Here is a 12,353-nt window from a genome sequence, read left to right as displayed (position 1 = left end):
TTCCTTAATCTTGATCTCAATTTTGTGCTACTATTTTACACTATATGCATATTGATATCATTGAGACTCCATTACTTCACATATCCTACTTATAAGTGAGACTGATTAATTTGCATTTTCTCTCAGTAAATTAGACAGTGTTTATAAACTCTGATGCTATACACACCCCTGGAAATAAGCATAGTACTCCTTTGAGATCTTAGATGTCTATATGACAGTGACTGGGAAGACCCAAACATTTACTGGTATTAAGTAATTGCCAAGATTCTATAATCTATGGTGACCAGTCACAATCTCTGATTACTAGAGAAATACTGTTGCTAAATTATATTTAAAGGTCGTGATTCATTTACACTGAAAAGCGTCCTTGAAAAAAAAAGAAAAAAAGAAAAAAAGAAAAAAAAAAGGGGTTAGTTTATTTTATATATTTCTCCATCAGAGTATTTCTGTTGTCTATGTCTTGAGAGTTTAAATAAATTATTCTTGTCTACCTTATAATTACGAAATTGTGAAATTCTCTAGTCTCTGATTTAATATGTTAAATCACACACATTATTTCACAAGCACATTATTGAGCTATGGATTTTATGACAAACTCTGATTTATTGATGAATATTCTGCAAATCATGTCTCTATTCTGAGGTCCTTAGAAATTTATTTTCTTTGATTTAAATCTCAGAGTTTAAAGTTTGAGAGATTTGATCTTGATTTTTTTTAAATCTTGTCCATTTCAGGAGTTCAAATATTCAGAGAATGTGAAGAGAGTGTTACAAACGGGTGTATTATTAGTGGGTTTGCATGAAAAACATTTTAATAGGAGAACGTGTAATCAGCATTTATTACTGCACATGTTTTACTGCACTCATGATTACTACTCTCGTTTCTACATCCCACTAACATTCATCTACCAGTCAAAATCTGACAGGTGTCCAAGTGAACAAAGAGCCCAAGCGTGTACAGCTAAACAAAATCTGAAGAGTTTATCACATCAGATTTTATTGCTTATTATTCACTTATACACTTAATCTTTACACACACTCTCTCAACAAACTCTTACGCTCTTCTCTCAAAAATTCAAATCTTCTCCTACACATCTTCTCAAACACCTTCTTTCATAAACTCTGTTCTAATGGCCACTACAGCATTCATCTTTGCAGGTGTGGAATTTGTTACCAATAACCATGCTGCCATTCTAAACACTGCCGACGCTCCAAGGGATTATCATCCCATGCAGCAATTTCTGGCACAGAGTGCCATTGCTACCGCTCTTACCGCTCCTGTCAGACTCTCAGGAAGCCAAATCATCAAGTTCTGGAGGACGGGTAAGTATGACAATGGTGGTGAAGATGGATCACCATCAATTGTGTTTTCATATGAAGGGGAGGAGTATTTTGTTACTCCAGCCACAGTCAGGACAGCATTCAACCTACCAGAGCTCGACACTGCTTATATCACTAATGGAGATGCAAATCTGAGAACAATGATGACTGATTTGGGCTACAGTGAATCACTTGAAAAATTGGGACAACTGAAGCGCCCAGGGCTCAGAAGGGAATGGAGTTTCTTCTTCGACTGCATCACCAGGGCCTTTCAAAAGAAATCTACCAACTGGGATGCCATACCAATGGACATGCTGCAGATTGGGTATTCTCTGATCTACTCTACTAATTTTGATTTTGGTAGATTAGTTCTTAGAAATATTGGTGAAAGAATGCATGAGAATAGACAAGTCATATATTTCTCAAGATTCTGTCAATTATTGTTTAATGCTACTGTTGGTGAGGTAGATTTTGATGTTGTTGATGAGATCAAGCCATTCAGGCTTCATAAAAGAGTGTTTAAGGACCTCATCTCCAAGGATGAGAAGTATCCAATTCAGAGACCTCTTCTAATTCCAGCTCAAGTTAGAGCTAGGATGGATATGCTCCCAGTACAACAACAACCACAATCACAACAGCCTCAACCTCCAGTCTCTCCTACAATCCCCAAACAACCCAGAACTTCTGCATCCAGGTCTAAAAAGGCTACAAAGTCTGATGAAAACCCCTCTACTCAGAAGACCAGAACCTCTGTTGCAACACAAGTTCTGAAGACAAAGTCTGATAAACCAGCAAACTCTGATGCTGTAAACTTTGATGCCCTCAACACTGATACTTTAAACTCTGAAGCAGCTTCTCCTCAAAAGCAGAAGAGAAGGAGACTGGTTGCAGCCTATGACTATGATGATCTTGAACCTGCACATGCTGTAAACTCTGAACCTACTCCTACAACAAACTCTGAACCTGTTCAGACCAGTCCTCAACAAAAGCCAGCTAGATTCAAAAGAAGGGCTCAAAAGCCTGCGAGGGCAAAGGTACCCATAACCGAAATCACAGATTTTACTCTTGAGGAAGAGCAAGCACCATCCAGTTCACTTCTTGATGTATCACAAGCTCTGATGGTGCATCCTCTACAAGCTGTTCCAATCTCTGCTGCCACAGCATCCTCTACTTCATCTGAAGTAGATGAGGAAATTGTATGCAAGGATCAAACTACAACTGAAGCTGAGACACCACTGTCTGACTCTCATATTCCAATATCTGATCATGGACCCTCCACTCCAATTCCTCATTCTCCAATGAAAATTCCTGAGGGTGCCATTGTTCATGATACAGCTCCAGAACACTACAAGTCTGATGTAGTTGAAGAACCTGATAAGGTAGCAGTGGAAGCACTACAATCCCTTGCTACGGCTGATGAAGAGCCTAGCAAATCAAAAGTTGATGATCAAGAAAAATCTATTCAAGAACCTGTTGAGAAAATTGCTAATCCTGCATTTGATAATGATGAGGATGATGACAGTTCAGATGATGACAGTGATAAAAATGATGATGAAGTCCCTCTATCACATCTACAACAGAAGTGGGAGTCTACCAGCCAGTATAATGCCAGGCTACAAACTCTGACCACAGACTCTGAGCCACTTCCCAGGGATCTTCAGGTTGATCCACCAAGTGAAGTATGGGATAAACTCTGGCCGAGCCATCAACATTCTCTGGAGCCAGCAAAAGCTGAAGATTTTCTATCTATGGCAGAGAATAAAGTCACAAACTCTGATGTCATGTCAAGCCTCAAGGCTACTGTTCTTTATCTAAAGACATTTCATCCTGCTCAAGCTCAGACATCTAAGTCCATAGATGGTCTTAGAACAGAGGTAGCCAGTCTCAAGGAAACTCAAACTATGGAGAAGAAAAGGACTCTACTACCTCTGAAAGATGATGTTAAGAAGCTGGTGTCTGCAAATGAATCTCTGGAAAAGAGGATGACCACCATTGAGTCTACTCAAGAGAAAATGTCCAAACAGCTTGAAGCCATCCAATCTTCACTTTCTCTGATCACATCAATTCTGATTCCTGATGAGGATGATGTCAAAAAGGGGGAGAGAGTAACTAAAGTCAAATGCAAGTCTACTACTCAAACTCTGAAGAGAAAGAAGAAGGATGATGATGATGATAATGATGTGGATGACTTCACAAAGCACAAGAGATTTCAAGCAGGAACTGATGGAAAAGCTATAAACTCTGATAGTTCAAAATCTAAGCAAAAGTCTGTTCCAGTGCCAACACATAATGTCACATCTGGATCAAAGCACAGACCAGTGGCTGGATCAGATAGACCATTGACTGATGAAGAACTTGCTAGATTGATCTTTGAACAAGAAAATCCAGAAGCCAAATTGGATTTGGAGTTGATTGCTGCAGAGGAAGCTGAGCTGAAGAAAGAACATGTTGAAGCTATAAACTCTGGAAAGATCCAAAAGCCTGCAAAATCGACTACCAAGCCAAAAGAAAAAGGGATATTGATCAAGGAAGCTACTGTTGCTGATCAGAGTTTACCAGTCAAAAAGATATACTCTGAAGATGAGTATACATCCAAGGGAAAAAGCAAAGTAGATGAGCACCTTGAGAAAGGCTGGGATAAGAAGAAGTATACAACCTCTGACAAAGATCAAGTTGTAAAGGAAAAGAAATCTGAAGCTGCAATCTCTGACAAAGCTCATGTTGCAGAATCACAAAAAGGAAGATTAACCTCTGACATAGCTCAAGTTAATAAGGAAGCAAAGAAAGACACAACCTCTGACAAAGCTCAAGCTGTGTTCAAACCAACAATTACTCCACTGGCAGGATTTGCAAAGCCAAGTCTGATGACTGAGATAAACTTTGAAAAGGGCTCAATTCAACCAATCTCTCATCGTAAAGCAGGAAGAGATAAAGGAGGGCTGGGATCTAAATATGAAAAATTTGATCAGAGTATAGGATCAATGTCAACAGACCCCTCATCTCTCTGTGCTCCCAAGACTGGAGCATTGCAAGAAAGAATGGACAAATTAGATTCAGTCCAGCTGGTGAAGAATGACAGAGGAGATAACATTCTTATCTACTTCATGTCTGATGGAACAGTGTTTAGAGTAATTGAAGCTGATTTGTATGCTAAACACTGGGAGGAATTGAGATATGTCTCACACATATTTCAAGTAAAGAACAAGTCATGTCAACATATCTCCAATCTGCTCAAAGATCAAATCAGAAGAAAGATGGGTATTACAGGAAACAAAAATGCTGGACCTTTCATTCCTAAATACTTCAATTATCAAGGAAAGCTGGTTGAGATGAAGAAAAATTCAGCAAAAATAGTGAAAATAGCTGGAATCAGTACTCTTGCATTCAATGAAGAGTCTGATAAAGCTTACAATATCAGTTATGTGTTAACTTGCACATAACATATTTATGCACAAGTTGGGGGAGATTGTTAGATATAATTGATGATTACTAATGTTCTTAAAGTTTGTTTTAGAACAGGAGTGATCAGAGTTTAAGCTGGAAGTTGATCAGAGTTTGATGAAGCTGATCAGAGTTTAGTAAAGTCTGACCAGAGTTTGATAAAGTCTGATCAGAGTTTATATAGTCAAGACTCGTCAGAGTTTACACGTGGAAAGAGCTCAGAAGCGGATATACTTCAAGGAAGGATAGAAGCGGAGGAGTGATTTGCTGACTATGGAAACTAAACAGAAAACTGGAGCAATCTTTGATTGATAGAATACATAGCTGATTTATAGGATATCAAATCAGAGATTGATTTTGTAACTGTGTCTATATAAACACAGATTAGGGTTACTCTATATGAGTTGAGTTATCGAGTACATTGTTAAGAACCCTAGCAGCTCTTAGTGATAAAATATAAATCACTGAGAGAGTTTGTGTAACCACTCAAGCTTTGTGAATAAAAGTTTATTGTTTTCAATCTCTTATATTGTCATACTGTGTTACATATTGTGATCACTATATCATCTTATATAGTGAGTTTATAGGACCTAACAATTTAATTTTTATTTTGGATTTATTTTTAATTTTACATATGTGGATTTAATCCAATGGGTGGTTTTATTTTTGGATTTCAGTCTAAGATAAAATTTTCCAATTAAGCCTAAATTTATCTTCTTTTTTTTAGTGTAAACACTATATCGCCACGGTCCACAACAATCATTTTTATGATGTTCTCCATATATCATAAATCTGATGATTTGTTCCCGATTAATTCATGCCTAATTTGTAATTGTCATATATTTACTTCTTATTTTGGATTCATTTTTATTTGTACATATATTGGTTTAATTGAATGTTGGTTATGATTTTTGAGTTTCGATCTAATATATGAAGTTTCCAATAAAGTCTTTATTATCATCTTTTTAGTATAAACACCACTCCCTCCATGCCATGTGATTGTTTACGTCCACTATTTGCATGCATTTTGAGTCTCCTATAAAGTATAGTTGACTGATTGTTTTTATAAAAATAATAAGGTCAAATTTTTATTCAAATTTTTTTTTAAAATTATTATGAAACTATAGGAGTGTCAAAATGCGTGTCAAAAAAGAAGATAAAGAACCTATTAGGACAGAGGGAGAATAACACCACTATCCACAACAATCATTGTTATGATGTTCTTGATATATCATATATTTGACGATTTGTGCTTGATTCATGCATATTTAATAAGATTTATCATATATTTATATCTTATTTTGGATTTGTTTTTCTTTGTACATATTTGGGGTTAATGGAATGTTGGGTTGTGATTATTGAGTCTGAATCCATGATATAAAGTTTTTGATAAAGCATAAAGTGGTCATGATTTAATTACATGAAAGTCTTATCATGACACACTTCAATCGTCTTTTATTTTTTTCTTATGGTTCGATCTTTTCTTAAAATTATATATTGCATATATCATTGTATTTTTAAATTAGTCCTTGAAATTTTATATTGCAAAAATAATTTGATGTTCATCTTATTTCAGCATATGTGAAAGAATTATTCTAAACAATGAAAAAATTTCTCCAACATGACTTAAATGCTTCCATCATCAATATCTTTTATTGCAGTTAATATGTTGTACTAGCTATTCATTTTTAATTTAATTAGTAAATTCTCTTGTTAAATAGGAATTTAAATTGATGGATTTATTTATGAAAATATTTATGCTTTTCATTAGGAAAAGATATATATATATATATATATATATATATATATTGGTATATGATATAAACACTCAATTGATGAAAATCTCAATTTTAATTAACATGCTCTGTTATACATCAATAAACATGAACTTTTGTAATATTTTTTTACTACTCCCTTACAATATTGATGTAAGTTCTATTATTTTATATTTATATATTTACAATATATTTTTGAAGTGTTTTTTATACTTTAAATTAATATTTTGATGTTAAAAATGTGATTTATGCACGCAAACACATGTTCTTTTCATATTTTATCGACCATGAGTTTTTTCTAGCTCATTATAAGAGATTTATAATAACTATGCATTTAGGTACAAAACATTCAAGACTGTTAAAAATATTATATGTTATGGGATGTTGTATCTTAATGTTGTAACATTTATACTGTTTAATTAATTTATAATTAATTAGTTATCTAAGCCTACAACTCTTGTCGGGTCTCTTGTTGAATGACACAGGAACTATATGCACACAACAATACAACTGATAAAATGATCTATATAGGTCAAAAAGGTAAAAAAAAAATACAAATTTTATGTATGTATATATACTTACACTTTTAGGGACAAATGTTCATTTGTCTTCCCCATATTTTCTTTCTAGAGTTGATGAGAATTGATTAAAAAGTGGGGTTATATTTATTTTTTAGAAATAATGACATTGGTTAAATCAAATCAAACTCCAATAAAAAATATTATGAACAGGTTTTAAGTATCCATAAAAAATATGTATTAACATAATTCATCATAACAATAACTAACTTCAACATAGATGACCGAAACAGAGTATGAAATTTTAACCACATTAACATATAAGAGGGGAAGAAATTTGAACCTGTTGTCCAATTGTGTTCTGGGTCTGAGGCCTCTCTTGCTCGCGAGTGTTCCCGAAACTTCGTCGCTCCTCGATCAAGATTGGGTCCCTATCAGTCCTCCCACCGAAGCCGTGAGAATCTCGGCATGTCGATTTTTTATGGCTTCTTGGATCTTGACCATGTGGTGGCCCTATCTCATAGTCGCGTCGCCATGTGGGCGCGGTTCTTGATGTAGTTCTAGCCTCCTCGGGCCTATTATCTTATTCTCTGCTAATGGCAAGTAGATCTGCCTTGCTAACTCTGCCATCGAGTCGATCCGACAGGGAGTCCATCGTTCTTGTGGATCTTCCGGTGAGTATCAATGGTGGACTATCTTTTTGATGAGGAGGCCTTCGGCTGTCCCTGGTATTTTCCAATCGCCTATCATCTCCTCCAACCGTAATCTGACCGTCAGATGAAAACAAGTTACGCGGAGTATTTACGTGTCCTCTACCGTCACGACAACGACTTCCTTCTTCAAGAGGCTGCTTCCCAGAACGACGTGTTCTTGGTAAGGAAGACTGATTCAGATCTTGTTTTATGAGTTTTTGAAGGGCAAGACCCATTGCTTCCTTTATTTTCATGTACAAACTCAGTTTGCTTTGTTTAATCTTGTGACTAATCTAGTATGTTTATTTTTCCTAAGGTGGTCCTCTGGTGGAAGGGAGGAGGGGTTTGAAAACGAGGAAATAGGTTATGTACAAGTGGTAAATGACGCTGCACATTGTCAATTTACTAGATATGATATAAAATCTTGAAAAAATTTGCAGCTAGCTCACAATTTTATTATCGCACACATTGATTTTTTCTCCGAAATCCTAACAACAAATATATATTTTAAATATCTTTAAGTTAATTTAAGATAGATTTTTTTTGTTTAACTCACATACCAAATTCTTTAATGTTTAACTCACATACCAAATTCTTTAATGTATATGCACACAACAATACAACATATAAAATGATCTATAAAGGTCAAAATGGTAAAAAAAAAAAAAACTTTCATGTATATATACTTACACTTTTAGGAACAAATATCCATTTGTCTTCCCCATATTTTCTTTGTAGAGTTGATGAGAAATGATTAAAAACTGGGGTTATATTTATTTTCTTAAAATAATGACATTGCTTAAATCAAATCAAACTCCAGTAAAAAAATATGATAGGCAATATGTCATAATCACTTTGTTTTCAAAAGGTTTTAAGTATCCATCGAAAAATATCTATTAAAATAATTCATCATAACAATAACCAACATTAACATAGGTGACCGAAACAGAGTATGAAATTTTAACCACATTAACATATAAGACGGGAAGAAGGTGGAACCTGTTGTCGAGTTGTGTTCTGGGTCCCGATCAGTCCTGCCACCGAAGCCCTGAGAATCTCGGCCCGTCGATTTTTCATAGCTTCTTGGATCTTGACCATGTGGTGGCCCTATCTGATAGTCGCCTCGCCATGTGGGCGCGGTTCTTGATGTAGTTCTAACCTCCTCGGGCCTATCATCTAGTTCTCTGATTATGGTGAATAGATCTGCCTTGCTAACTCTACCCTCGAGTCGATCCGCCAAGGAGTCCACCATTCTTGTGGATCTTCCGGTGACTATCAATGGTGGCCTATCTTCTTAATGAGGAGGCCTTCTGTTGTCCCTGGTATTTTTCAATCGCCTATCATCTCCTCCAACCGTAATCTGACCGTCAGATGCAAACAAGTAACGCGGAGTAATTACGTGTCCTCTCCCGTCATGACAGCTTAACAAACTTCCTTCTTCAAGAGGTTGCTTCCCAGAACGACGTGTTCTTGGTAAGGAAGACTCGATTTGCCCTACTCGATCTTTGAGTTCTTGACAGTCTCAGGATTGTCTCCTTAGATAATGCAACTCTATGAGCAATTCGTTGTTGCTCACCATGATCGGTGGTGTAAGTTATTTCCGAAACCAGCCCCCGCTTCACAGTCCTTAGATTCATTACTATTTCCTACTTTGACTTCTGAAACCTTACAAATCAATTGCACTTGTGACAGGGAAGGTCCTCTGCAGATGAGATGACCATAAATTACATCATGATGACTCCACTTACGATCATCACAATCTCTGCAGGGGCATTTCATTTCATTACCTACGGCAAAAAGAGGAAATGCCTTTTCCACAAATGCTTTTATCGCTTCTTTATATTCGCTACTGTATCTTGGAAGTCCTATCCAGTTATAATCATTAACATGTTCCATCATGAACCTAGGTCCTCAGAGATTCGAAGAATGCACCTACAAAGCTGAAATTAATACCATACTTATATATGATTTAAAATCACTTATACTAATTGACATTCGTACTTAGTTACTTGCTATTTTACGCCTTGAATTTTATGCTTTTTTTTTTTTTTGCTAATTGGTTAGTATATTGTATAAATTTGGATATTAGGGAGTACAGGGGCGGGGCGTCCATATAGAACGCCCCATGCAACTTGGCAAGCCAAGAGCAAGGAACATAGGAAATACATAGAAGACCCACGCAGGGGTAGAGTACATCCAACATATTACAAAGGAAATGATCAAACCCACGCAGGGGTAAAGAACCAAGTACAACTAGGCAATATGTGAATAACCTAAAACCAACTATGCAATATGTGATAAGCATGTTCTGCCGCCAAGGAGAACTACAATAACAAAGCCAGGCATCTCCATGGCCATAGTAGTTCGCATTTTCATGCATCAAGACAGCAGAACCCAAACCAAGAAGACCATGGCCGAAGCTAAGTCCTCACAAGAACAAATCTGGATCGCCATATCATAACCTCAGCACCCAATATTCCAAGTTGAATAGCCAAGTCAAACCAAAGGCATCTCCCTTGGAAGGCATACTCAAGAATGCAAGATCTCACACATCAAACAATCAAAGAATAAAGGGCGAGTATGAAATTGGCACGAAATGAAGTAAATGCAATGAATCCCATCGAGAGTGCATACCGCCATCAATACCAAGTGACGAGACGCCAAAAGACTCCAACACCTAGGGTCCCAAGTCCGAAATCTGCTCAGATGCACCTGCCTACCAAGTCGACTACTGCTGACAACCGGGGCAAGAAGCAGGCAGAGTCGACCTTTCTCCCAAACACACCGAAATAAGCATCAAACAGAGTTCACCAAGGGTCGAGTCACAGCCTAAAACCACCTTCCAACAGCGCCTGCCTACTAAGCCACAAGCAACCCACAACTGGCCAGGGAGTAAGTAGGGTGACCTTTCTCCCAAACACCCCAAGAAAGAAGCATCAAGATGAGCGTCCCATGAACAAGGTAGATGTTCGACATCATATCCAACAGTCCCAACCGAGAACCGAGTATAAGTCGCCATAGCCAACCCTTCAATCAAGCTCCAAAATTCATCAAGTTGCTCAAGCTTGACACCAAATCAAAGCTGGAAATCAGACTAACCAAGCCAACCCCGGGACTGTGATATAGACGCCATATAGCAGCACTCTAAAGACCATTCAAGAGCCCAATAGGCGTAGGGCGAATACTCAAACCCAGCAGCCAAAGTCGAGATCTCAAACCATCCCAGCAGCAAGTCCAACTAATCAGACCCAACAGCACCAAAGAAACACCAAAAGAACCCAAATCATCCAGTGGAACATCACCACAGAATACCAACTGCAGAACCAAGCAACAAGGAGCAGCGCCATCATCACCATTCCACCATTCCAGCGACCGAGAACCGCGTCTTTAATAGCAACATCAACCAACATAGACAAACCCTGCTATGCAACCAAGTGGACAAGGCTTGCATCTACATAACAGGTCAAGGCAAAGCTGGGACAGAGCTATTCCTAGAGCAGTGTAGTAGTCACAACAAGCACCCCAAAACCACCTAGCACTACAAGTCAACACCCCATAGTCAGAAATCAAGCAAGCAAGATACTCACTCGAACAAGCATCTGTAGGAGCCCAAATCGAGAGCCATCACAGCGAGAACCACCCTCACACAGCGCCAGAGACCGAGAACCGCGTCAAAATAGCATCCACAACAGCAGAGCTACCCCAGAGCAGAAGAGAGGCAGAACCCAACAACCAACTCAGCGAGTTGACTCACAACAGTGAACAAAACAAGAAGATCCAAGCAAGATACCCAGGCAGCAGGAGGGTGCTCGAGGAACACCAAAACCGCTCAGAAGATGCTCGAAGAGCGCCTAGAGAGTTCCCACATGCTGAGTCGACTCACAACAGACCAAGAAACATGTTAGCAGGAGCTCACCAGAACCCACCAGGTGCCCAAACACCAGAAACCAGCAAAAACTTGAGGAACACCAAGAATGCTCGAGAGATGCTCGATGAGCGCCAAGAAAGCGCCCAGCGACTCAAGAGATCCCAACAGGTGCACAGGCGCCCCAGGAACACCAAGAATGCTCGGGAGATGCTCGATGCTCGAAGAACACCAAGAACGCTCCAGAGATGCTCGATGCGCGAGGAACACCAAGAATGCTCGAGAGATGCTCAATCTGAGTAGATCCAAGCAACGACACAACCAACAGCAAGTAGGTGCTCAAGAAACACCAAAGATGCTCGAGAGATGCACGATGTGCGCCCAGGAAGCGCCCAGAAATTCAAAAGAACCCAGCAGCCATGGCTGAGTCAAAAACCGAGTTGGGTATTTGTGGAGCTTATAACTCAACAACAAAGGGTCAAAACCCAAAACCAAAAAGATGGAAACCATCAGCAAGCTATAAACAACAATGGGTAATCAAAAAATCCCAAGAAAAACCAAGAAATAGGAACAGATCTGGGTTTTTTATGGCTGATGAACAGTGTTTCGAGAAAACTCAAAACAGATTTTTTGGTGCCCAAAAACGCGATTCATAGCAGAGAAAGGTTGCCAAAGGCATGAATCATGAAGCAAGAGCTTCAAACATTGCAGGGAAGCAACGATTCAAGAAGAAATCAAGAACA

The 12,353-nt window shown here is 38.2% G+C and overlaps 1 protein-coding gene across 1 annotated transcript; it reads left to right on the top strand.

Moving 5' to 3' along the window:
• The first annotated feature begins 1,915 nt into the window (after nt 1-1,915).
• On the top strand, nt 1,916-11,913 carry LOC135148438 (uncharacterized). The gene is made up of 3 exons (XM_064083657.1): nt 1,916-2,203; nt 2,390-2,855; nt 11,351-11,913. The coding sequence occupies exons 1-3, from the start codon at nt 1,916-1,918 to the stop codon at nt 11,911-11,913; spliced, it is 1,317 nt and encodes a 438-aa protein (XP_063939727.1).
• The last annotated feature ends 440 nt before the right edge of the window (nt 11,914-12,353 follow it).

The sequence above is a fragment of the Daucus carota genome, chromosome 8 (genome assembly GCF_001625215.2).
Source record: "Daucus carota subsp. sativus chromosome 8, DH1 v3.0, whole genome shotgun sequence".
Classification (NCBI taxonomy): Eukaryota; Viridiplantae; Streptophyta; class Magnoliopsida; order Apiales; family Apiaceae; genus Daucus; species Daucus carota.
This window is presented reverse-complemented; position numbering and strand designations above follow the sequence as displayed.